Raw genomic sequence first — 26,565 nt, 5'->3', positions numbered from 1 at the left:
AGTATATAGCCTTATTCATTATAGTTAGTTGGAAATAAGTTATTAATATCACAACTCCAATAACTAAGCTCTTGCAGACACCATGTTGTATGTGTAGATCGTTTTGTTTCCAGGAAATTATTAACCTAATACCCGGGCTGCCAGTAAGGAGTTAACAATGATTCTGCAGACATAACTTTGGGGGTAATGGTCATAATGGATTCCATTTAGGCTTGAGTGCCCATCTTTATATTCAGTAGAGTTTTTCCCTCCTCCCTGCTTCCTCGTAGCTTCAGAAGCAGATCTTAGTCCTCATATTTGATTTATAATCATAGGAAGTATGAGCGTAACATAATGTCTTCATCAATAAGTCAAACTTGCTCTTGTGCAACTCTGCTGTATTTTATTCACAGTAGTCATGCTTTACTAAAAATAGGCAAACTGGCATGAATAAGTCTAAATATTTGGTCAGACTGAAAAGAAGAACACTAGGGGACTTGATGGATTGCAACAGAATCAGATGAAGCCTCCACCTCTTAGTTTGTAACCCTTGTACCTTTTTATGAAGAATCATCACATTCACATAGATTAGATAATTTTGAAAGGTTTCAGGTATTGCTCAGATAGGAATTGTCCGGGCTGGTTGTCTTTGTAGAGGACAAACAAAGAAGGAAGGAATGAAAGACCCAACAGTTAAGCAGGGTTCTACTTTCTGCCTGCTAAACAACTACCACAGGAATCCAGAAAGATGTTGTCAGTCATTTTAATTCAAGACATGTCCAAAGACTAAATCTACAAATCAGACTGTTCTCAATCTTCAATAACAAGTGGTTTTTATTACAGCTGTGCATCTCCAACGCTGGTAGCCTGACGTTGTCATACTCATTATTCTAGTCAGAATATGAGTCTGAGACCACTCCATTGGGCTGTGATTATGGGGCGTGTTTCAACAGAACCAGGAAACAAAATGCCTCTTCGTTCAATTGGATAGACCTACAACCAATCAGAGCAACGTAGTATGTGACGTATGTCAAGCGACGCATAGTTGTTGTCAGTTGTCTGTTTCACAAGTTTATTCACTCTCTAAATAAATCAATGGAAATGCTGCTAATGCCGCTCGTATATCCACCGGAGGCAAAGCCCCCAGGAAGCAGCTGGAGGCCAGGGCTGCTTGTGAGAGCCCCGGCCGGCGGCGGCGTGAAGAAGCCCGCTACGGATCTCTCTCAGAGCCTCGCTACCGGCCCGGGACCGCGACCAGCCCGGGAACGGGGCTCTGAGAGAGATCCGTCCCTACCAGAAATCCACGGAGCTGCTGATCCGCACGCTGCGCTGCAGAGCTCCGCTGTCATGGCTCTGCATGAGCCAGCGAGGAGGAGAAACGGCAGCTAATCGTTTTACACTTCCGTGTTGCTCCAACATTAACTACAACAGCGTCCCAAATTGTGTCTTTTTTGTCTCATGTGCTGAGGAGCGTAGCCCCCCCCCACTCTCTTTTTATTTATATGACTGCTTGTGTGGCTGCAGCATCGGGGCCAGCTGATAAATTAAACTTTTTATGAATCCCGTAGGAGGACGGCAAAAACATCTGTTCGATCTACAAATGCCTTGATCGTGTACCTCTGTTCCTCTTTCAAAATGAATGCGCTGTCGATGTCTGCTGGAACAGACTCGATGGCAGCATCGACACATCTCAGCTCTGCAGGCAGCGCTCTCTGGTGACGTGGTTGATTACATCACTGTAGATCATCTGTCAATCATTGTATAAAGGCCGCCCTGACGATTTGATTGGTCCGATCAGCTCCTGATCGGCCATAGTTTCTCCCCAACGGAGCGACTCCAGACCGAACTTCCCGAACAACAAATGTTGTGGGCGGGGCTAAGTTCGTCTGGCACCCAGGCTAAAACGCTGGTGAACTCTTTCACTTTCCTACAGACTAATTATTGACTTTGCAGCCACACTTATAGACTACATTACTAATGCAAAACCTGTTTAGTGTGTTGCTGATGGCTTCTCACTCCTCCGTGTCAACTCTCACACGTCCCAGCGGGAACAGCGAAACAGTGAAGGAAATCGTTGCAGTAATCCAAAGGTTTCCAAGGCAGCCGTGATTTCAGGCATAGGAAGCGGCTCTTTAGTGGGGGATAATTAACAATGACAGTTAAAGCATTCTGTCATTGTGCTTTAACTCTTGTTTTTAATCAACCTGTACTTTATGAAAAGACATTGGCTAAAATGGACGTTTCAACATCTTGTAGCTATGTGAAGTCTCGCCCTCAGTAGGCTTCATTACTGAAATGCCACAGGCATAGCAGAATGTGTTCTGTGTTTAATGCTGCCCCTGCACTCGCATAGTCAGCAACAGGGATCTTACTGTGCACTGCTGTGGCAGGCTGATGCCTTCAGCATCACTAGTGTGTCAGAAGTGTGTGAATGTGCACTTCAGGTGTGTTTGTGTGAGGCTGCTCATTCACAGCCAACTTAATTGTCAGTAATGATAGCTCCCAACAGACATGTACTTTCTCCCCCTTTTAGATTTTAAGTCCAGTGCCGAGATGTTGGCTGATTGTGGTGTGTCAGCACTCCTCTCTGTTAAGAAACAACCCTTATTGCTTGTTACACACTGATCGAACTCAATGTTGTTTAACCTCAAGAGTTGACATCTAATTGTATATTCTGTAAAACTACCAACTAGGCAACGTAAACAACTGGACTGCAATCATTGCATTTGCTCAGTAGTATGCTCAACAGAAATAGCTGCATGTTTTGTCATTCTCTCATTCTGTCCCTTGTCATACCAATCAAAGCCATTTGGAGATTATTATTATGTAATGTGATTAGCACTCATGAGATAACTCTGAAGCAAAGTGTCCAGTTGGGATTATCTAATATATTCCCCTTAGACTAGAATAAGAAATCTTTGCATTTCTCTCAATATGTGCAGGTGCAATAAAGTTGTCAACCTAGTGCTGTTAATTAATCTTATACCGGTTCCATACTAGTCAGGATATTTTGTAAAGTAAACTTTTCCTCTGCTTTGGGCCTTGCGTGTAAACGCAAATGATGATGTTTTTGGCATGTGCCAGAAACAACAATAATAGTGGTTATGTACCAGTTTGTGGCTATTACATGTTACAAGTTTGTTGCTAAATTGATCATTCACAGGGTCTGCCACACTCCATACGTGTTGGACCACAGCGCTATTCTCTGGTACTTGGCGGATTGTTGATGGAGACTTTATTGTCACCTACTGGCTGCTTGTTTTAGCGTTTTTAGTCAATTTTGTGTTCTCATCTGGACAAAGATGTTGTCATGTGGACAGGGTTTAATGACTTTGAGTTAAAATGTCTTTAGAGTATTGTTCAATGTGTTTGCCTCTACCGCTTGTGTTTTGAGGTTTGTCCTTTATGTTTTGGCACCAAGCCATGAGAAGACCACAAGGTATTGCTTGTTTAACCTGTCTTTTTCCCCCAACCATCTATAGGATGTCATGGTCTATATGGACTTGTACTTGCCCTGTGCTGTAGATAAGGGTTTCGCAACTCACATTTCCAGTTCTTCAGCAAATGTTAACTTCTGCTCTGCAAAACAAACATGTTGTCCCTAGAAATTCTCGAAAGTAAGATCACAAAATGAGTAAGTGCTTTCTGAATGCAGGGATTGAAGTCAGCACTACACCTGAACTCTATCAGTTGGAGTCAAACATCTGCGCAAGATGGATGCACCCATGTGGTGTGTGTCCTTACCACTTGGCTATCATAGGAAGCTTCACAGAAATTTGGAAAGTGTCCCAGGAGGGACAAGATCGTCTCTGCATATTGAAACAAATCCTACTGGGCCACACCAGTTAAGATGGGCCTGTGAAAGTTTTTGACTTGCCCTTCATGTCTCTTTATTTGTCCTTCTCTGTGCACAGAAGAACAGGCTGCATGTAGTACACACACTGTGACTACGCAGTACAAAGAAGCAAGTCACATTATAGCTAGAGGAGCTTCTCGTGTTTCCAGCCCACATTGTAAAAGTTCCCTTTTTGAGGCAGTTATTGCATAAGTAGATCCTCCGAGTCACTGTGCACTTGTAGCCATGGAGCCTGTCATACTGCTTGTGTTTCCGACTGGTAGATACTCACGGCCATCTGTACTGGGCACTGAGAGCAAATGTCAAAGAAACAAAGACAGCTCTGTGTGTGTCTTGGGTTATTCCATCCTTGGAAAGGGAGTGGTGTCGGAACATGAAGGTGAAATGGAGGTAACAAAGCCTGCCTTTGGTCACGATGATGTTGCTTACTTTAGCCTTTTTCCCGAAGCTCATCACCTTCCAGCTATTCATTTAATCCTGCAGTCACTTTTATGGCCCTGCAATACCATGTGGCTGCTGTGATTTACAGCATGTGTGTCTCTACATGTGCTTCGTTTATCTCTCCTCTTTAGCTCAGCATTCATTAGATGGCCCTTTGTTGTTCTGATATTGTACCGCTGGAAACCTGGGCTTTGTGAATAATGTGACCGACTGCAAGGGTTAAGGAAGAATTACAATGTATGGATTTAGTTCTCTGGTATCTTACATCTTCCCAATTTTATTAATAGTAACAGGATGATGCCACATTCTCACTTCCCTATGAGTTATGTGTAGGCTAAAGGACTTAAGCAACACAACCCAGTCATGTATGATGTTATACCACCGTTCAAGGAGCAGGGCGGCTGTGGTTAAGGGGGTAGAGCATTCGTCCTCCAACCAGAAGGTCGGAGGCTCAATTCCAGTCTTCCCCATCTGCCTGCCATTTAAAGCATATTGAGTTGTTTACAAGACCAAGTGCTGCATACCAGAAACACATTTTTTTTTCATCTCACAGTATAAAGTGATCATATCATCAAGTAAATTAAATTAGCGCTTATTGTTAGGGATGGGCGATAAGACTTCAAATCAACAACACAATTGTTTCTAACATTTACCTCGATTTCTGTAATGAACGTAATGCAATGCATCGGCGAAAGTATTAACCGACATTAAAAAAATTAAGTAGTTAGGAGGTTATAAATGTTGGCTTCAATACATTTTCGGTTAATTGGCCAGCCCTATATATTGCTAGGAGCTTGGAGTGTATCCATGTAGCTTGCTTGTTTTCTTATTCTTTCTTAACTAGCCTAACTTTCTAAGCTAAGGTACCTCTTCTATCTAAGGTGCTTTTTGTCAAATAAGGGCTCTGTTTGATTTACTTACATTAATTAATTTACAAAGAACGGCATCTTATACTGTATGTTTCCAAAGCAAAACAGAGTGTTATCTGTCAATCTCAGGCTTCTTGTTCCTGGTTCAGTTTGAAAGTAACCATATATTGTTTTTTTCCAGAGATAGATTTATATCCAGGTCAAATCAAACATGTGTGAATTAAGCACAAAAATGACAAATGTAACATTTACCTTATAACCGCACAATTGTGACGACAAGCACAGGATTGATGTCAATACCGATTTTAAAAAAATATTCAGGATTATCATTCACTGATGTCCTGAACCAGTTCTGCAACTTCATGTCAGTATTTAACTGTATTGTTACAGCAAACACTCATTATAAAAGAATATGCAAAGACAGTTGGAACATTTGGTCGACCCATCTTGATGCAAAGCTAAAGTTAACAATGATTAATTAGTAAAATCAATGGCTGCAAGCTAACCACTATACTTTTCAATGAATGTCAGTTACTTACTAGCGTGTGTGCTAGAAAAGTGTGTTTTCCTAAATCACCTCTGCAAGCTAGACAAATGGACTGCATCAACTTGAGCTTCTGGTGCCAACAGATTCATTATTAAAAAGCTCCTGCAATTTGAATACACCTTTTTGAGTTTTAACGACTTGGCTTTTTATTAGCTAACTATCCTTTGTTAAATCCAAAATAATGTTCCAAAAATTACTGCCTACATCAGTTTTTTTTGACAATGGTTGGCTGGCTGTACATGTTCAATGTACATATGGGTTTTAATGAAATCCTTTGACTGAGTCTGGGACTGAGCAGCTGTCACTTAATGTTTTATAACTTTTGAAATGCATGACCTACCTTTTGGAATAGAAACTTCTTACTTCCTGAACTTTTGGCTGAGAGAACAGAGTCTCAGTAGCTGAGAGTCCATCTTTCTGTTGTTGTTGTAGCATGCCACAGTTTAGTACAGAAGGCTGACAGCCCTAGTTTAATGTGAGAGGACAGAGTTGGACTGGCACTCCAGAGCACACTATTGTTCCTGCCCACTGGCCATGGAAACTGATGAGCACTCTGAGCTCTTTTGCCTGCTGGCCTTTCTGCTTCCCAGCTGCACGACTCGGTATGTCGATGCTCTACGCTTGTGTCTTTTTTATAACATGAGCAATGTGAAGTAGTCTAAGTGAAGCAATGCCTGGAGTAGATCTGAGGCGAAATGAGGTGAACTCTGCAGCGGTATCTAAAGCATGTGCCCAGTTGTATGGCTCATTGATTTAAATCCAGATGAGATTTCAACCGAACAAGATTCTGCTTGTGACGGTAGCCAGGACCCTGCAGCTGTATTTGTTAATATTATTTGTACTGCACAACATTTATTTTGGTGAATTTTGTGACCTTAACTTCTAGGCTTGTCATCAAAGGAGCAAGACGAAATGTTCTGGCTGGCTGAGTTGACGCATGTAACAGTCCAACTTTTTAAAAAGAATAACGATAGTCTTTTCTTTTTAATTCCTGGAAGGAGGAACATCTTAGCTGGCTCTTGTTGTTCACATAGTTTTTTAGAAAAAGTTAGACCTGAGGTGAGTTGAATGAGGGCCAATGGCCTGAGGCTCTTTCAGTGGTTACAGAGAAAATGCCTCCGTTTACCGTGTTAGTGAATAGAACTCTGAGGGTGGAGACTGTTGGCTCTTGAAGGTGGAGACCTGCGTCAGAATACTAATGTTGTTTGGGTTTGGCAAAGAGAAGACGGTTCATTGATTAACTGTTTGATTAATGATCTTTCAGTAAGAATTTGTGTTGTTGCACTTTTTGAATTTGTATGGTAAATATTGTGTAAGATTTTCAGTCTTAAGTTGTGTCACGTTTCAGGCATCTTAGTACAGCCGTCTGTTTAAATTACTTGTGGATAGTTGACTGCACTAAAACCATTTGCTTTTCCTGCCCTGCTAGAGAAAGGGACTATTTTTTTCCTCCTGAAAACGCTCTGGTTTCCCCCCTCCCCTTCCCCCTACTTGCTCGCTGCTCTTTTTGTTTACCTTTAAGAGCAACTGAGTGGTTCTCAGTCTTCTTTACTGTGTGTGTAGGTCTTTTTCATTGTTCGCGTCTTAGTCTCCTATGCAGCATGTGTGTAACTGTCTTTGTGTACATGTGCCTTTGTAAGTCTGTGTGTGGCTGAGGGCAACATACAGAGGGCAGGTCCTGGTCATGTCTGACTCACGGTGCTCCTAAAGAACATTATGTACTAAAGCTAATGAGGGCATGTTTTCCTAAAGCCGGCACATATAGACATACCCACCAGCTCCCAAGTACCCCCACCATAATACCAGTGCCTTAAAATCTACTTTCCAAACCTGCCTGCTAAGTGTAAAATCCGTTTATCAGATATCAAATGCTGAAATTATATATGTACTACACATTAGTTTCGCTGAATATGTTGCTTTTAGTATTCATGTCATTTTTTTCTTACATTTTTTAGGAAGTTGTGCAATGTTTACATTGTAGCGCCTATGGGACATTACAGTGTTTCATCACGCTGCACGTTAGGACATTGTGTACCGAGGTGAATGTTTGATGAGTGTCTGTGCTCCCACTGTGCTTGCTGATGCATGCATACTGATAGAGAGCGCACATGCATTGTTGAGTCCACACCCACGCCAACCTACACTGGGAAAAATGGCTTTTCCTATCAAATTACATTATATCACATGACTGCGTCCTTCAGTCCTTTTGTTCTGAGTCACTGTTCCTGATGTTACGTTCCCAAACCTCTTTGATCCCCGTCTGACTCACACTGCTGCGATGCTCGACACTGTCACAGCTCTACTGTTGCCCCCGCCCACACCGATTCCCTCAGTTTTGAGATAGTATTTGACTTGGTTTTAATTAATTTCACTGCTGATGAATGCAATGTTGTTCAGGCATTTAACAGACTGATACATGATATGATTCTGAATACAGTAGAAACGGATGTTAAGTCCAACTGTTGATATGGTTTCCGTTGTCAACCCAGATTATATCATAAATGTATTTTGTAGCTACTAGCCAGGAACTAAAATAAATGTAAAGTAGAACCTTGACCTTTTTTTATTTTAATCCCCACTGACAATAATGTTCTTGCAATTTGAACTGTTTTAATTGGCCAAACCATTAATCAAGGGAATAATAAATCAATTCATTGGTGATGAAGACAGTTGTAAGATGCAGCACAAAACACAACAAGGAGGAGACAGCTTCTGTCTATGCATTTACACAATGGTTGATTTTTATTTGTTGTTGTGCCCAGACGATCAAGTCAGTTTTCACTTCCACTTTAACACTAAGAATATGACTTGTCTGTACCATTGTTTTGCAATTGTGGTTTCAGTGATATTAAGCATTTCATCTGAATGGTTACTTTTATAATTTCAAAGGGCCAATATTTAGATCTGTATAGCTGCTAGGTTTTGGTTCTATGTGAAAATTATCTACGTCACTCTGTATCGGGGACTTGTTAGGTGAATCTTATCTTACAGGATCAACCCTCTCTCTCCCACCTGATGACTTGGCCTACTTGGCACCACAAGCTTATTTCCAAATAGAGGTGTGTCTGTTCATCCACACTGCAAAGGCTCCTGTGTACATGGAAGTACTTATGTGCGTCAAAGAAGTCGATCAGAAAGACAAACAAGGTTCACAAATAACTTAAATTAGTGTGGATTGTCAGAGTATACCTCCATTGTATGGATTGACTTTAAGATTATGATCACCTGGCTCTGATGAGAATCCGGATGAAGTGGTGTCATTCTGCCGGGAATTACTCAGCATGAGTAAGTGAGTTTTTTATTACTACAACAATTTCCAAGAATAATACTCCACCAATCCAGTTCTGCCTGTACAGAATTATGGCATGAGTGTGTAGGCTCCTGAACAGGACTTCAAGATGACAAAACATCATCCAACGTTGTCATATGAAGTTTTTACTCGGTTACCTTTCAGTTATTTCAGCTCACAGTTTGAAATAAACACAGCAAGTCATGGCAATGAGGATTAAATATGGAATCTATCCATAGCAAGAGGTCATAGCAAATCTTACCAATACCTGCAACTTGAAACTTTTTGATTTGACTTCTGCCCTCCAAAGACTTCTAAGTGCAGATTATTTTATAGTCTGCTGGTTTTAGTGATTAACCTACCTGTGCTGCCAGACTATTAACAAAATGTATCACTAACTGATTATGTGTTAAAAGTTGTTTTAAAGGTTCTAAGGTTAAAACTCTAGGAAAAACCGAGGCTCTGTCAAATGCTGCTCTGCTTAGAATTTTCAGCATTTTGAGTAAAGATACATTGGCACGGTTATCATAACCTCGTATAAAGATGCACTGACAACTTAATTTCTGATAAGTTGGGTGTCATGATTCAAATTTACAGGGGTCTGTTGGACATCTGGCACTGGCGGTTCATTCCTTAATCTGTGTTTTGAATTTAACAGTGTGGATCAGAACAAATTAAATTTCAGAAGACAGAGGGTTTCTTGTTCCAAACTAAATCTTGTCAGGCCTCAAGCTGAGTTTGTGGGTTTACATAGGAGGAGGTGTTCTGGGAAAGCACACAGCCACAGTTTCTCTGTGTGTGCAAGAATTCAGGAGAGGATGTAGAGGGGAAAAGAGGACGGTGTTTCCGTTTCAGTCACTAATAAGGACCTTGGTTGCCTGTCTTCGTAAGGCAGTTATAACCTCAGTCACGTGGTAACAAATAGGGTCTAGTGCAGGACTTTGTGTGTGATAGAGCTATTCACCAGTTCAGCCACGGTGCCCTGGCTACACTGAGGATGCACCAGTGGACAGGATTATGAAGGATCAGCAGGCTTTAGAACAAACTGCTGCCTGACATTATACCATGCTTTAATGTGGAGGAAGATTGGGATGCACATGCAAACTTCAACAAATAAATACAGGCAGTCCTCTAAGGCTGGATTTTTAGGCTCTACTTCCTCCTTCTCGTCCAACCAGTGACGACATGTTTTTCTCTGCCTGACAGATGCGCTGGCCTGCTTTTACTGGCAAGCCCTGGTACACCCCCCTGCCCCACAATCCACCTCTGCCCACGTGGATCCTGTTCTCTCTCTCTCCCTATCTCTCTCTATACTCACTGCTCTTTCTCTATACGTTCCTCTTCGAGATTGTTTTTCTTCCTGGGTGAAAAGCAGGGTGTGTTAGTTATATGTAGGTTGTCTGCCTGTATGAAGGATTGGAGATGTAGCACTGTGGGGGAAAACGTTCGTTCTCTCACTCTCTATAATCATATGATTAGGCTGTGGACGATAGGGTAAAAAATGTATATCAAGATATCATTTACGTGATAAATAACATTTTTATTTTTTATAAGGTTTAATGACTGTCTCTCTGCTCTTAAAGGTGAGTTAAAATCACAACTTTCACTAAGGAGAAAAAAGTTTAACTTTTAAACTAAATTATACTAATACTGTTTTATTGCCCAAACCTAGTCACTACATAATAACACGTGTCTCGCCTTCTTGCATCATTTACCCAGCTCCAGGCCCAGCACAACAAGTCATATATCAAGAATACTCTGAACGTCTCTGAAAACTATCACAAGACTTTGCTTCAGGGACGATCAGGCAGATGCACAATTCACTTTCCTGTTAAATTCACAATTGCCTTAACATCTAGTCGAGTGCCTTTGGCATGTTGTTCAGCACTTTGTTTGAACAGTCGGCTGTGACACATCTCTTATTTATCCATCTCCTCTTTGTTTTGGCGTCAGAGTTGACACAGTGATGCAGTTCAAGTTTCTTTATTTAAGACCATTATGGAAGTAAAGACTTGGTGTACATCATGTGCTGTTGGTTAGTTACAGTCAGTGTGTGTGTGACAGAGAGAGTCTATGTAATGAAGCGCAACAAGCAGCTCTGAGATTTAGGCCAGGGGCTGGACATGCAGCCACTAATCTGTCCTGGCTCAGCTTGTTTATAGTACGTGTGTTGCACTGTCAGGCCATGACCAAGATGGGTGTATTATTGTATGTCGCTTTGGATAGAAGCGTCAGCTAAATAATAAGTAATAATGTGTATGGAAATCAAACTCTGAGACCAGGTAAACATCCTGCCTGAGAACAGATCAGAGCCTAGTTTCCATGCCATGTAGCTTGTGAGAGTTTCTGACTCGGCCTGTTGTCTCTGCAGGTTTTTGTTGACCCAGTCAGATGGTACGGTCCAGTACAGTTGAATTGATCCAGTTATGGCCTGAGTCTGAATGGTCCTAAAGCCAACAGGAAATATCAGGGGATTTGGCTGCTCAGAACCAGCACAGACAGAGTATCAGGAGATGTAGTCAGTATGTCTGGGTGCATCTGTCAAAAGCTGATAATGTCGACTCCAGCTCATTACCTCTTCAAAGGAGGTTATGTTGTCACCCGTGTCTGTATGTTGGTGTGTTGCATTGGCCAAGGGGTTTTTCGCCAGCATTTGCCTGTAAGTTAACAGCATTACACAGAAATATACTGAGCAGATTACAACTTAACTTGGTGAGGGATGAAGTATGGGACAGGGAAGAAGGCGTAACCTTTTGAGGTGAATGCAGGCAAAGGATTTTTATTATTTGTTTTTATTTAATTTAATTTAGGGTGTATTTGTTTGTTGAATTGTTAACCAATTTCTCAGGGAAAAGATCATGTATCTTGATTAAATATGGGCATGATATTTATAAGTGTATGCAATTTGGTTGGGAATGGATTGACTTTAAAAGGTAGTGATGGGCCTTGGTGGAAATATTTGGCATTTTGTGTTAATGTGTCTTAAGTGTTGAATCCAGGATTTTCTTTATACTTTCTATGACTGTTTTGACAGATATATCATTGACATATGACAAATATATCATTAAAGTTATCAGTCCATTCCCTTTTTCTTTTATTTTTCTACAAAAGAAGCAGACTATCTTGTGCATGATTGTTGTGGAGGTATGCTTTGCCATTCTAGCTCTTTAAGAAATTGTAGTTTTTGTATTACTACCCCAAGCTTCCGTAAGTGGGTCAAAAATGACCCGCATGCGTTTTCTATGGAATCCAATGGGAACCTTTGATTCTTATCAACTGTTGCTGTCAGGAATAAATTAACTGTGGACCACACAGACTATATCAGAACTTTCACCCCTCAAGAAGATTATTTTACACAGCAAGAGCTGATACATGTAAGTATTATCTTCATATAATATTGTGTGTGTGTCTTTCATGACTGTTGTTATTATTATTTATCAACAAATTAGCCTACTTTATAACTAGCTAACACTAGCTAGCTAACTATGATAGCTAACATTACTATATGTATTGTGTGTGTGCGTGTCATTCATGATTGTTGTGTGAAAGAGTATTTTATTGTTATTTTTCAACAAATTAGCCTACTTTATAACTAGCTAACACTAGCTAGCTAACTAAGTTAGCTAACTTTACTATATGTAGTGTGTGTGTGTGTTTGAGTGTATTTATTTATATAGCTACATATTGATCTATTGAAAACATTGCTCTTATGTTTCCTCATCCAAGGTGTCATGGCTGCTAGATACACAGCTGAAATGGTCCTACAGAGGATGGAGAGGCAGTAATGGGGTTGGACTACAAGTCTGACATTTCTGATGATGAGGACCCAGACTATTGTCCAGGTGGCAGTGGCAGTCGTCCACCTGGAAATCTAACTGAACAGGATCAATCTAACTCAGAAGATTCCTCTTCTGTGTCCTCTGAAGAAGACAGTGTCCAAATCATGTCCAACGGAATGAGTCGGAAGGGCTCTTACTGGAGCGAGTTACCTCCCACCCAGGGCAGAACACAGAGCCACAATATCCTCAGAAGTCGGTCAGGGCCTGCACAGAGCTCTTTATCACTGATGATATAATACAAGAGGTGATGAAGTGCACAAACTTGGAAGGACGGAGAGTAGCAACAGCTGGAGGAAAAGAATGGAAAAATGTCACCAAAGATGAATTCATGGCCTTCATTGGATTGACCCTGCTTGCAGGAAGTGAGAAGAACTGGGATGTATCAAACCCCGATTATTGAATCAATGGAAAGGTGTGGGGTAACAAAAGCCACAACCTAGCCACAGGAAAGAAGCAGACAGGGCCAACCAAAGAGAAAGAGGTGTCAGATCTGCCCATGTAACAAAGATCGCAAAGTCAACAATAGGTGTAGGAAATGCAATGTACCTGTGTGCAATGATCACAGCCGGAAACAGGTAGTTTGTCTGAACTGCATACAGTGATGAGACAAGAAGGCAAAACAGGGAAAAGAGAGAGGAACTGTCAATGACTGGACAGTTACACACACACACACACACACACAATGGATGTACACATTTTTCTATTGCTGTTCTGGGTAATTTTCTTTTTCAAAAATGTTAAAAAGTGAAAAATAAAGATATTTCAAACATGAAATCATTCTTGTGTGGTCCTACATATAATACTAAATATTATACAAGTGATTATTCCTAACCAAAATGACGAAAATGGCATAAAACCCCATTGATTCGAATATGGGTCATTTTTGACCCACTTATGGAAGAGTGTAGGGTCCAGTCACTCGTGCATCTAAGGGTTAACTGTTTTAAACGTCAGAGGGGAACCTATAGGAAAGAGAGACGGGTGCCTCTGAACTCGGACAGGAAACGGTGATAAGGAGAGAATGAGGAAGAATGCACCTGCCGGCTGCTGACTCATTAATCTCCTCACAAGCTCTTCCTTCCTTAGCTTAGACATGACCCACTAACGTACAGTACATGGCATACTTAAACATCCATTCCTTTTGTGATCTATGCATTTCTCTCCATATGTGGGTCATATGTTCTCCCCTCTTATTGTTTCATAACCATTAAAATTCAAAAGTAGGTCAGAGTCCGCCCGCATCGCAGATCCTGAAAAGCAGCTCCTTCACCTTTTTCCTCCCCATATTTTCAGCGGCTTTTTTTTTCATCCAAGGAGGAATGTCAACACTCTGTTCTTTCATTTCATTAATTTAGCTGATGCAGTGCAGCGGAGGGGTCATTCAATTAACAAGTGGCTCATTATGTCAAAATCATTTGTGGTCTTGATTTGCTACACATAATTTAATCTCTGCAATTGAATATTATTTCAATAGCGATCTGTGACTTGGCTGTTTACCATTCAAGTAGGTCAGTCAAATTTGCAAGCGCCATCACGGAAGTTTATACAGGATTGTTTACTCTGTGACGTGTTCACTTAAAAGTGTACTGTGTTTTGTCATCGCTTAGTCACCTGTAACAACAAGCGTCCTCTTATCAGAGTGATTCAAAGGTTTTTACATTGGGGTGTATTGATTCTCCAAATCTGTGTTTACATTCAGACTTTGATCTTTGAGCTATGATTTGTTCCTTGGGTGGGGTAACTTTTACTACTGACATGATCTCTCAATCATGGTTGGATCAAAATTGTCAGGGGACAAACAACAAAATAGGTATAATGCGAGATATCTACAAAATGTACAGCTTGACCTTTAAAACAACATGTATATAAATAATAACTATATTATGCTCTTGATGTGTTTAAGCCTTAATTTTGAAATGAAAAACAAGTTTTCTAAGTAGTTGCCTAAGTAAATAATGAGAACTCATCAGGCTGCACCTGCAGTGGTGGTAGGGGTTTGGGGTATCGCTGTTTTAGGTCCTATAGTGCCAGATTTTTATCATGTTTTCGGTCTTGGTTTCTGAACTGCAAATTATATGTAAAGTTTGAGGGTTTAAACAGATTAGTTGATTAAACATTACTCTATGTAAGTTATGACTTTTTGATCTAAATGTAAATACAACTGTAAATAAAATCTTTAAAGGTTAGGTTTTAGTAATTTTGCTTTCATTTGACAGTCCTCTCAGGGGGTGACTAACATGAGCCTGACTTGCAACAAAGTTCCCAAAACTCAATCAATGCATGGATGTTGTTTTTGTGGTATGTTCTTTTACTATTCGGGTCTTTAAAAATGTATTGAATTTGTTGTGTAGTTACATGGCAGACAGAGGAAAACATCTCCTTATGTGAAAGTCGACTGTGAAACTAGAGGATGGAAAATCAAAGGTTTCTCAGAAAATGTTAGAACTTTGAAGACCTTGATTTAAAATAAGCTCATTGACGCAAAGCATTCAGACCATGTGGGACCTTAGAAAAATGTGTTGAGCAATTTTATGGCTTTGTGGTATTCTGCGCAAAGACGCCAGAATGCGAGTCTCTCAACTTGCAAATATTTAACAGAAATTCAGGTCCATACAAATACTGCTCTCTTTACAACCCCAGAGATCCTTTGACCAAAGAAGGATACATTCTAGCATATAGGATCTTCTGTGGGAAAATCCTGGCACTTAAAATGTTTAGCTAATTATTACAAGTTACTTATTTGGAATACAATAAAATGTTTTTCTGTATAATTATTGTATTCTGACCGGCACATAACCATCATGTCATCCTCTCATAACTCACCATTTTGAGCATTGACTTTGTTTTCTTGTTTTTAGTTTCTTGTGTCATCTCATGCTGGTGGACATACAGTGTACTAAGTTATGCATAGACGTTAGGTAACTCAATGCTTTCAAATACTAGACAGAGATTAAGTGCTGTAACATATATAATGTTGTGAGAAATCTGAGAGGTGTTGTGTCCAGGAATAAGGATATTTTTGTTACCTCAACTAAGGTTATGTTGTCATCATCACTGATTTCTTTTAAGGACAAAGGGCATCAACTTTGGTTGAGGAATGCTCTCTCCAAGAACCCTTATTTTAATGATTTTTCCTTTGGGTTCTTCCACATTATTGTAAACAGATTATAATAATATATGATAATAACCTTTGCATGTGTTATCTGTTGTTTGTCTGTTGAGGTGCAACTGGCTTGACTGAACAGAACTTAATTTAGTGTCACTTTCTCTTGTTTACTCAGGTCCTCATGGCCCAGAGTACAATGATTACTAAATATATTATAAAACATTTTTACTTTGCGGTTTTAATTTTTTTTTCAATTTGAGGTAAAAGAAAAAGCTAAGTGAATGCATTAGTGAGAATTTTTTCCCTGCAGGGATGTCACGTTGTCCTTGTATATCTGTGGACATTTTACAGCAGACTCTTTAATAACTGTGTAGCATCGTCAGAAAAACATGTACATCAGTTTGAGGGGGTGAGGGTAGGAGAGGATACCTGAGACATTTGAAACGTATTGCAACATAGTTTCCAGCTATGGATCTAAGTTTAGCCAGGAGCCTATATAAGCTCATGGTTCATATTTACAGCTTAGTATCTGTACACTCCTGGACTCTTAGGTTTCCCTCACTGGCTTAAGGTTGAATGTTAGGACATAAAGGACATTTCATTTTCAGCAGAGGACCAAAACAACAACATTACATGTCATGCCTTGTTCAAATACATTAAATAATGAATTTGGCACCTATGTTCAATATTCAGACAATAAATCATTGACATTTAAAATGCAGATAAACCACACTTTTGCAATATTTTAATTGTATCATTCGAGCACTTGACCACAGGTCCTGTGTTTCTGTCGCCCATTGGCAAGAGATGATGGTGTCTGTCCTCCATCAGTCCTACCGGAGCAGAAATAATTAGGCTACAGAGCCTCTTTCATTGCTACTGTTAAACAGCCAACAGACATGTTGTATTAAGCAAATATCTGGTGATTTGGTAAATGGCATATTGAAGTAGTTCCAATATCCATAAATCCAATGGAACAGTTCCTGTTGCTCAAAAGGATGTTATCTCATCTATCCATCACCTCAGATGTGAATAAACGTTGTCCTGATGGGGAGGCGTTCTGAGTGACAGGACACTGACCTGCACAGATGGTTGCAGGGCTGACAGGGTGCTAACATGACTGTCCATGTGTCCCGCTCCCCCCTGTCATTGATATTGGAGTGCTCAGGGGGGGGGAAGCTCCAGTTACAGAATCACATGGTGTTTCTTTCCGAGCTCTGTCTTTGTGTCTTTTGACATTACAGTCAGTGATGCAAGGCATTGTCACGCGCTCAGTGCAGCTTTGCATTTTTTATTTCCATAATGTGTACAGGCCCTCAGGTAGAACAACACGCATATGTGAGCTTGTGGTTCTCTTTACCAGAAGCTGCACAAAGCTGTTGCCTTGGTCTTTGAGCAACACTGATTTAGTAATTGAATCTGTGTGAATGTCCAGTTTAGGCCTTTCCAAACTGAGGGTCAGTTTGTGAAGAGGACTAAGTTTAACTCAACCTTTGAATCATGAGAAGATTGTGCACAAAACTGTCTATTGAGAGGAGAGAATCACATTACGTCTTTCAATATTCCGACATTATCTTTAAAATCTCCCCCAAAAGAATTCTTCCATATTGCCCTAAGGCTTGGTTTTGCTAATTGCTTAAAAACAGACTCATAGGTCAGGGAAGCCCTCGTGTATTAGGGGTTGATTCAGCATCAAAGTAAAGGGAACATGTTTAGACAAATGTTTTCAGTTGAGCTTTGCTCTCTACTTGGGTAATTCTTCTCTCCATTTCCACCCCTGCTGATAAAGAAACCACCTAAGAACATGCTGTTTTTCTACCTATCTTTGTCTGTCCTGATTTCTTATCATTTTCTTACCTCGTCTGTGTTATTTCACTTGATGGTTTTTATCCATTCATCTCTATTTTCACATTTCCTGTAATCCATTATTCCACTCCATTATTGCAGAGCTCTGACATTTATATATTAGTTTTGTTTGTTTTTTAAAGAATGGCATGGTCATTATTAACGTGAATACAGAAGCAGCAGTCCTCATGTTTTTATGCTCCAGGCCCAGTGCAGGTAAAAAGGAGCTATATATTGGTGCAATTCTGTGGCGTACCTAATAGAAAGCCCTGTGGAACAGGGAAACAGGCAAAGAGTATCCAAAAAATAGAGAGGCTGAAATCAGACTATCACCTAAAATTAGGCTTAAGTGAAGCTCAAGAGTCACCACAATACCATAGTAGAAATAAGGAGAGAAACATGGATGAATTGATAGTAAAGACTGATTCAGTGAATGAAGTTTGTCTTGAGTGATTCAGAAGAATACAAAAAAAAGTATACTTTTTAACTGCTTATGTAACCATTATAATATTATCTTTATCTTTTGTTTATCGGCTACGCCCAACAAGTGCCTGTCCGTGCATCATAATCTTCGTCTGTTTTATAACCTCAGCATGATGTTGAAATGGGGACAAAGTAACTGACACGTTTTCCTCTTTGTGTGTTTCAGGTACCCCAGTCAACATGTGTTCTGCTCAGAGCAGAGCTCGTCTGACCCAGGTCAGACGGCCAGGGACAAAAACCCTGATGGCCACAAGCAGGAGCAGGACTCCAGGCAACACAAGGTTTGTGCAAAACAGCTTAAATACACATTGTTTCCAATATTTGTGTTGAATAAAAATCTGATTTCTCAATTACCAACCATTTAAACCACTGCAGCTCGAAACAATCTTCTTATTAAGAACAATGGAACTATTTTAGAGTGGTTAGAATTGCTGGCTCATCTTTTTGGCCAGCTGTTCAATGATGTGCAGTATTATTAGACCCACTGCTCACCATGAAATGTATGAGTTAGCAGACCACCCAGATGGTAGAGGGGAGGGATTAGGGTCATGCACTTAAATGACCCACTAACCCCTGGTGACAAATAGGAGCCATGGAAGGAGGAGGGGCAGTTATAGAGACTTGGTGTGAATGATCCATGATTCTGGAGGCCACTCTGTGTGAGATGGGGGGTTGAGTGTATTGCATAATTCCACCAAGACAAGTGAACATTTTTCGATTGCCTCACCTTATCTCTTTTACTTTTCAACTGACAACTTTTGTGTAATATTAACTTATGGAAGGAACTGGGTCAGGAACACTCACTTTTAACACTTTTCCACTTACTATGGCTCTTCCATGCATTTCCACCAAAACTCCAAAAGTAACCACTGGTGTCGGTGGGTATATGACAGGTCCTACTACAAAATCCTGAAGAAAAGTATGAACAAGATGCCTTCCAATCCAAGACTTTAAAAGTACATTTATTAAAAAAAAGTAAAGAAGTTACGTTCCGTCAGCCAGGAAACTTCTTCAATGGAAATTACACCAATTCCCACGATGTAACATCCTTTGTCTGCTTTTGGTGGTTGGCAAACATTAGATTAGTCAACGTTTGTGGACTGAGTGTGGACTACATATGGTTGTCAAACCTGTTGAAATGAGGGTCGGCTAGAACATTTACAGTACATGAAGATAAGAGCCACTTCCAGTGAGATGGTTTCTTAGAAAGCAGCCTAGTTACTGTACATGTTGTCAGGAACACTGGTCTAATAAATCATAGAAACGGAGGTGATACAGATAGAGAACGACCCTGTGGGGTTAGAGTTCAGGCACAGCTCATCCAATTCTCAGACATTTTTACTGCAGCCTTAGTGGATGAATCATGCTGGTGACTTATGTCATGTTCACACTACACGACTTTCAAAGTTGTCAGATTACTGTACCCATTATACTGCATGTGTTTGCTTGCTGGTGAGAATCTTGATATTATCTTCCACAGGTAAAACTCTCCAACAAAACTGTCTGCTCTCCCAAAAGACATTTTGTCACAAAAACATCCAATAAATCAAGGAAGAAAAGGAAAATGGGAGAGAGACTGGCAGGGATTAAATTCCCCGAGGACAAGAAATGTCTGCACCAGTTATTGCTCCGACAAACTTATAATTTCTTCATAGTAACTTTTTAGATACAGGCTTTCTTTTTGGCAGCATCAACTGGTGTGCAGACATTTCTTGTCTTCTGGTCTAGGGGGTATATTTCATATACTTTCTGAGCGATGCATTCCCCCAGGTTTCGCATTCCCCCAGGTTTCCCATTTCCCTGTTTTTTGTGCTCTCATTGGCTAATAGCTTGTCAGCACACTCTTTGCCCGTCACCACAAAAAATGCCACAGTACTGCATTTTAACTGCCTTTGTGCTATTTAGTCTGTTATAATTTTCTGGCTTCTGCGATGCACCAATAAGTCTAATATCAACTTTGAAAAGTTTACAAATGGTGATCGAGTGCTGGCACTTCGCAAACGCTAATTAGTCCCTGATCTGATGTTTTACGTGGCGATCTCCAGTCACCGTAGATGAGTGGAAGATCGAGGCTACAATAGTGAAGTCTGAACTCTTCCTAATCCATTTGAAGTCTGCCAGTGGATATCATTCACTCCTTTTAGAGTGGAGATGTAGTTTGCCAGTGGAAGGCTGACGTTGGCTCACAGAAAGTTTCCTCTGCTTTGATGAATTCACCCTCAAAGTTGTGTGCGTTGCTGTGTGAGAATCAGTGAGTGGTTTTATGTGTGCTTTAGGGTCAGAATGAAAAATGATTTAGGTAAGTGTGTGTTGTTTCAGTTTGGCTGTGTGGGGACAGAAGAAGGGGAATCATTGTTTGTGGGCCACCAACAAACAGGCCTGTCAGGGCAGTTGAACAGGCCTGGCAGTCTGTCACTGGCCTTACAACACTGGCTCTGCCTGTCAACAAAAGTTTTTTTCAAAGCCTGAGATGCAATGACCTTTTATATAAGAAAATTACACAAAAATCTATATTTGTTACTTTTAACACAATCCATTTATAATCGATTGCTAACACATTGAATTGTTGTGGTGCAATGGTTCAGACAAATTAAAGTTCCTATTGAAGACTGTGGAGGATTTGATGTATATTTATTTAAAAAAAAATGTTTTCCCCTAGGTGGCGGAAGAATGGACGACACACACATCATATGATATAGGACTAGAGACGGTGAAAGCAGCACTAGAGCAGCCCGCAACACAAAACAACGAACATCATGAACAGGTAACAAAATATGTATGTCCATTATTATAAATGATAATGACAGAATTAAAATGTATATAGAACCGAGAAAGGTTACGATGAAAAAGAAAAGTATTGATAGCTAATCCCAAACTAGGGGTCGATGTTAGATGTTAGACAGAAATCAAAAGACTTTTCTTTTTTGCAAATTAGCTCAAATAAACATAATTTGTGCTTCAACCCACTCCAGCGAAAATGGGGGTCACAATGTTATTTTGGTCGTCAGAGGCTGACAAGTTTGGTAACCTCTGAGGTGTATATGATATGTGAATATTTTTCTGTTTTCTCTCCCCAGACTGTGAATCCTCAGGAAGCTGAGGTGGAGGAGGCAAAGCCAGACCCAGAGTCTGACACTGGCCCTGTTGCTGCTGAGCCAGACCCCCAGAGTGATTTGGACCTGAAAACTGACGCCCATGAACAGGAGACCTCATTGTCATCCACTCCAGAACCTGTTCCAGCACAGGGCCAAGTTTCCACAGATATCCTAGCCCAAGCAGAAATCCACAGTGGCTCTCCTGCTGCACACCCCAGTCTGGACTCAAACCCAGTCACACCCCCAGATGAAGCTGAACACACACCTACCTCAGAGAGTGCCGGCCCACCCCACACAGGGTAAGCTCACATTCACTTCCTCACTGCAGGGACCTGGTCTCTGGCATTAGAAGTTGGCTATAACCACCGAACAGTCACACTGCTGAAGTGGAATTGAAATCATAGAACACAATCTGTTCCTCTTACGGTGGTTAAAGGCAATTTCAAACCTATTAATTTGTTCCATACATCATTGTTCTCTTTCATCTTTTTGTTTGGTAACTTTTATTACTTTCATTTTTTGTTTTATTTCAATTATCGTGTTTTGATTGGTTATGAACTGAAAGAAAAACTGGAGAGTTGGTTATTCACAGCTCATGGAACTAGTGGCCAGCGCTGTGAACTAACATGGAACCGCTCATACATTTATTCCAATGGACTTTGCAATTCAAGTTTGTGGGATTGTAAAAAAAGCAACTGCATGGACATGGAACTGTGACCAAAATGACTTCAGAGGATTCCCGTCAGACCTGTGATAGAGAGGCCACCCATTCAGGAGGTTTCGCCTCTCGCTGAATCGCTGCTGGGATCAGCTCCAGCTGCTCTGCCACCCTCAAAGGATAAGCAGCATGGATAATGACTGGATGGAAACTTAAGAAGCGAAAATGTCCCATTCCATGGGGACATCTGAATTCCTTTCTCGAATTGACTGTCAACGTCAGAACATTTGAAGACGTACACAACACCTGCCCCGCCAGAGAGGGACTCTACATCCCTTTTGTCCATCTTTCTCTTTCTTTTGCCCCCTCTGTCTCCTGCTCTGTGCCCGTCTTTTTCTCTCTCCCACCCACCTTCCTCTCTCTGCCTTCCCCCAGTGTAAGGAGGTGTGGTAAACACCATGTCCTTTCTTTCCCTCAGTGCAGCGCGAGCTGCCAGTGCAGGAGATGAGCTCCCAGTAGACATCTTTGTCTTTGCTGAGCACTCTGATTCACAGTGCGGGGTCATCCCCCCCGAACTGGCAACCTGTGAAAACTCCCCTTTTGGCATCCCTCTCTTCAGGTGAGTATCTAAAGTCCAGAAGTCAATCAGAGCGCAGAGACAGGTAATCAAGGTACAAGTTGCACCTCTCTGCTGTGCGCAACCGTCGACCGCTGGCCTTGCTCTCCACTTACTTCTATTTTTTTTTTGTTTTTTCATTTCCTTTTTCCATCGTTTTGCCTGCTCACAACAAGGACTGTCAATGCTGTCAAATAAACTGTATATCTTTTTTTTGTAGGCACCATGCGTCCAACATTGCAATCCACTTATTTGTCTTCTTCTCTATCCTTATTCTTCCCCTCTCCACTATCTCTCATCCCTCCAATTCGTTCTCTCTCTTCCCACCTCTTTGCCCCATGTCTGTACTGTAGAAAGGACGAGGCTGCCATAGAACACCAGCGGTCAGATCAGGGATCCAGTTCTGGTCCAGAAGCAGAGGTCCAGTCTACACCAGGCCTTTTGGATCAGGAACAGCAGCAGCAGCGGAAGCAGAAGCTGGAGGATGGGCTGTTGGATTTGGACCAGGAGGGCAACACCTCCCAGCATCTGCAAGAAGAGCAGGTCAGCAGCTTGTTCCCAAGTTTATAAGAAGGGTTTTGAGCAGATTGCCACAGGCAGACACATAGCAGTGCTGAAGGTGTCATGATGAAAAATGTGACTCAAAGAACTAATCCACATAATCATTGGACAGAGTTGGAAGCTGTCTTTTTATTGAACACAGCAGGGTCAACAAACATGGCTCAGGTGAGGTATTACGCCGGGTTTACACCGGGCGCTGAAGCGACCCGTAAGCGAAGCGTAAGCGCTAATCCCTAGCGCGCCGGCGCTTGGCTGGTCACACTGGACACCCTTAACTCCGCGGCGGTCATCCTGCGATTCCTCTCCGTGATCACACATACTGCTGATATTTGTCATTAACTGCAACAGCGTCCCAACATTTTTTCCTTTGTGGTGTTGTCTTTATACAACATGTGCCGAGGATCATACAGCTCACTGTACTTCTCCACTTCAATTATTAATTTAATGTCATCCATGTTCAAGAACTTTTCCGCTGTTTGCTCCGTTCAATGTCGGGTGTCGAGGGTAAATTGCGTATTCTCCGCTCAAGCCTACGGGGAGAGTATGTAGACAACCCCCCCCCCCCCTCTCTCTTTATCTTTATGACTGCTTGTGTGGCTGTAGTGGGGGCAGAGGGGGACATTTAATAATGTGATCGGTAAAATTGAAAACTCCAGGACAACAGAAGGGGAATACAAACTATGGGATGCATATTTGATCATTTATATCATATAAAATATGTCATCAATATCGTTTAAAATCATTTTTCAGTGTGTTTCCTGCAGCGATACGCTCGCGTCAAGCGCAAAAAATAGACTCGACGCCGAAACGATCACTGCACTGCGCTCGGCAGCCTTGGCGCTGCGCTGCACTTCAGCCTCTGGTGGGACCGGCACAAAGGATTAACATGGGAGTGGATGGGAGTCAGCTGTTATTTAAGGCATGGCGCTGCGCTTACGCGACGCTTCAGCGCCCGGTGTAAACCCGGCGTTAGGGTGCTTTGACACCTACCCTGTCTGCTCAAGACTAAGGACCAGACGAATGGCCAAAATTGAGTCCAACTGAATTGCATGGTCTAGTTCCGGATCAAAGTGGCCCATGTCTCTTTTAATTTGCTGTGTGACATTTTTTTTGGGGGGGGGATGCTTCGAATTTTGGACCGACCAACGAAGATGTTAATTGTTTGGTATAAATAGCATAGTGATAACACAGAATTAAAGAAGTGAACAGAGCCATTCATTTTCTAAATACAAACGGAAAGACAATTTTTTTACTACCATTTGTCCACATCTTTTTGCCCAGTAAAATGTTGCATAAACTCATGGCCAGGTTGCCATGAATAATCTTAAATATTCAGTGTGTGCACAGCTGCTCCAGCAAAGGGCAGCTTTGAATCTTTCAATTGGGAAATACTGAGTCAGCTTGTTTTCATGGATGAAGCATAATTAAAGATGATTGTTTCCAGGGGGCTGTACCCAACCTTGGGAGGGGATTGTGTCCATTTCTCATTTCTGCATCATTTTGCTGTTGTGGCGCTATATCTGTTGACTAATCTGCATAGTGGCTGGCAGTAACTGTTGAGATGTTTACATAAGAGATCGTCTGAGTCGGGGGATTTTTAAGGCTCAGACGCTTTTGTGAGGTTCAAAAGGGCGCTTATATAATGCATCAAAATAGTATTCACAGCTCAATGCTTTAGTGGCCACAGGCTAGCTGACTCCCACCAACTCATTTTCAGTGGTTCTAGCATGCAAGTTGTCGACAGCAATGTTAGCTATAGAACAAATGACTAATAGCTATTTTTTTCCAAAACCTAGATTAACTTAAGTACACTGCAGAGAAGAACTCGTAGTTAAGTCGTCATGACAATGAAAAAAATATTGGATTGCATTCTTTGCGATATTTGAATTAAATTTGGTAAACCCTAATGTTTGTTACTGGGATTAGGATACTAATGGCTGGTTTGCAGTTCCTCTGTCCTTCTGCACCTGTGTGACCGTTCCACCTGTCTGTGGTTTCCAGGCAGGAGACGCCAGCGTTGCCAGGGAGGCTGATCCCTCCGTTCCCAGCAAAGAAGATATCCCCACCTTCGACGAGTGGAAGAAACAAGTCATGGAGGTCGAGAAGGAGAAAAGTAAGTTGAGTCATTAATGACATACCCATTTTGGTACGTATGCATGAATGGAAAGAAAGGCACAGCATCGAAAAATGAATGTAGTGTCCATATAATTACCTCCACCAAGGAAGGTATGTTTTATATGCGTGTGCTTGTTTGTTTTTTGAGCAGGATTGCATAAGAACTATTAGGAGTGGGGCATGACTCAAGGAAAAAAACATCAAATTTGGTTGAGGATCAGAATCGGGGTGGATGCTGTCATTATTTTTCACTTTCCTTAACATTGCGAGAAATGGTGCTGTGCATTTTTGATTATTCATTAGGGGACTGTTGGGCCTTGGTGGAGATATAAACTACTGAGCACCAATCCAGTTCTATTTTTATTTTTAGGCCCACATGATGCTTCCGAGTTTTTAGTCTCGCAAAGCTGTGTAACTCCAATATTATCCTTGATGATAATAATCTAACTTGGTGATGCAGACACGGATATCATCATTGCTTTTGAAGTCATAGGGTCCTTTTTATAAGCTGCATCTCATCTGGTTGTTTGTGTCCTTCATGCTGTAAGTTTTACATTGTCTACCTCTATCTGTCTCATTTGCTTCCTTCCTCATGTTCTATTCATGTCTCTCTCACTCTCTCTCTCTCACATCTCTTTTTCCCTGTGCACGCAATGTGCATCGGTCAGCAGAGCGTGTGTTTATGTGTGTTGCGTAACCTCTCAACTCATTGCTCGCAGGCAATGTCCTTTTTCCAGTCTCTCTAATGAAAGCCTCCCCTCTACTCAGGTCAGTCTCTCCACACCTCAGCCAGCGGCAGCCCCCATCCAGTGAAGAAGAAGGTCCAGAAGAACTTTAAGAATAACTACGCATCTGTGGAGTGTGGAGCCAAGATACTGTCTGCCAACATTGAGGCCAAGGTTAAACACACGTTACTTCTGTTTCCTACACACAGACACACACATTATCACACAGCAAAGGATACAGAGGTCATTCTGTCATGTTGTGTCAGCAGATGGATAAGACAAACATTTAGTTTATTTGGTGATGTTAACTTAAATAGCTGTTAAATAACTAAATACAAAAAGTGATTGTGGATGCTAATTCACTCACTTGTTCATTTTGCTTCGGTTTCCTATTCAGAGTACTTCAGCAATTCTCATGGAAAATATGGACCTTTACATGCTGAATCCTTGCAGCAACAAAATATGGTGAGTACAATAAAACACACCCATAGTAGACAGTTCATATATAACATAGCTATAGATGTCAGTACACCTTTGAATG

The 26,565-nt window shown here is 41.2% G+C and overlaps 1 protein-coding gene across 4 annotated transcripts in view; it reads left to right on the top strand.

The window, feature by feature from the left end:
• The window catches only part of suco (SUN domain containing ossification factor), a 43,878-nt gene that overhangs the window by 1,345 nt on the left and 15,968 nt on the right, over positions 1 to 26,565 (top strand). For 3 of the 4 annotated variants that reach the window (XM_061078827.1, XM_061078826.1, XM_061078825.1), the window contains exons 2-9: positions 18,421 to 18,535; positions 20,914 to 21,018; positions 21,332 to 21,648; positions 22,486 to 22,626; positions 22,977 to 23,166; positions 25,186 to 25,297; positions 26,068 to 26,198; positions 26,422 to 26,489. In XM_061078827.1, coding sequence (XP_060934810.1) covers positions 18,421 to 18,535; positions 20,914 to 21,018; positions 21,332 to 21,648; positions 22,486 to 22,626; positions 22,977 to 23,166; positions 25,186 to 25,297; positions 26,068 to 26,198; positions 26,422 to 26,489 — 1,179 coding nt within the window. The remainder of the gene's footprint in view (positions 1 to 18,420; positions 18,536 to 20,913; positions 21,019 to 21,331; positions 21,649 to 22,485; positions 22,627 to 22,976; positions 23,167 to 25,185; positions 25,298 to 26,067; positions 26,199 to 26,421; positions 26,490 to 26,565) is intronic. The other variant, XM_061078828.1, reaches the window with a different exon arrangement.

Source organism: Limanda limanda, chromosome 9 (assembly GCF_963576545.1).
Source record: "Limanda limanda chromosome 9, fLimLim1.1, whole genome shotgun sequence".
Lineage (NCBI taxonomy): Eukaryota > Metazoa > Chordata > Actinopteri > Pleuronectiformes > Pleuronectidae > Limanda > Limanda limanda.
This window is presented reverse-complemented; position numbering and strand designations above follow the sequence as displayed.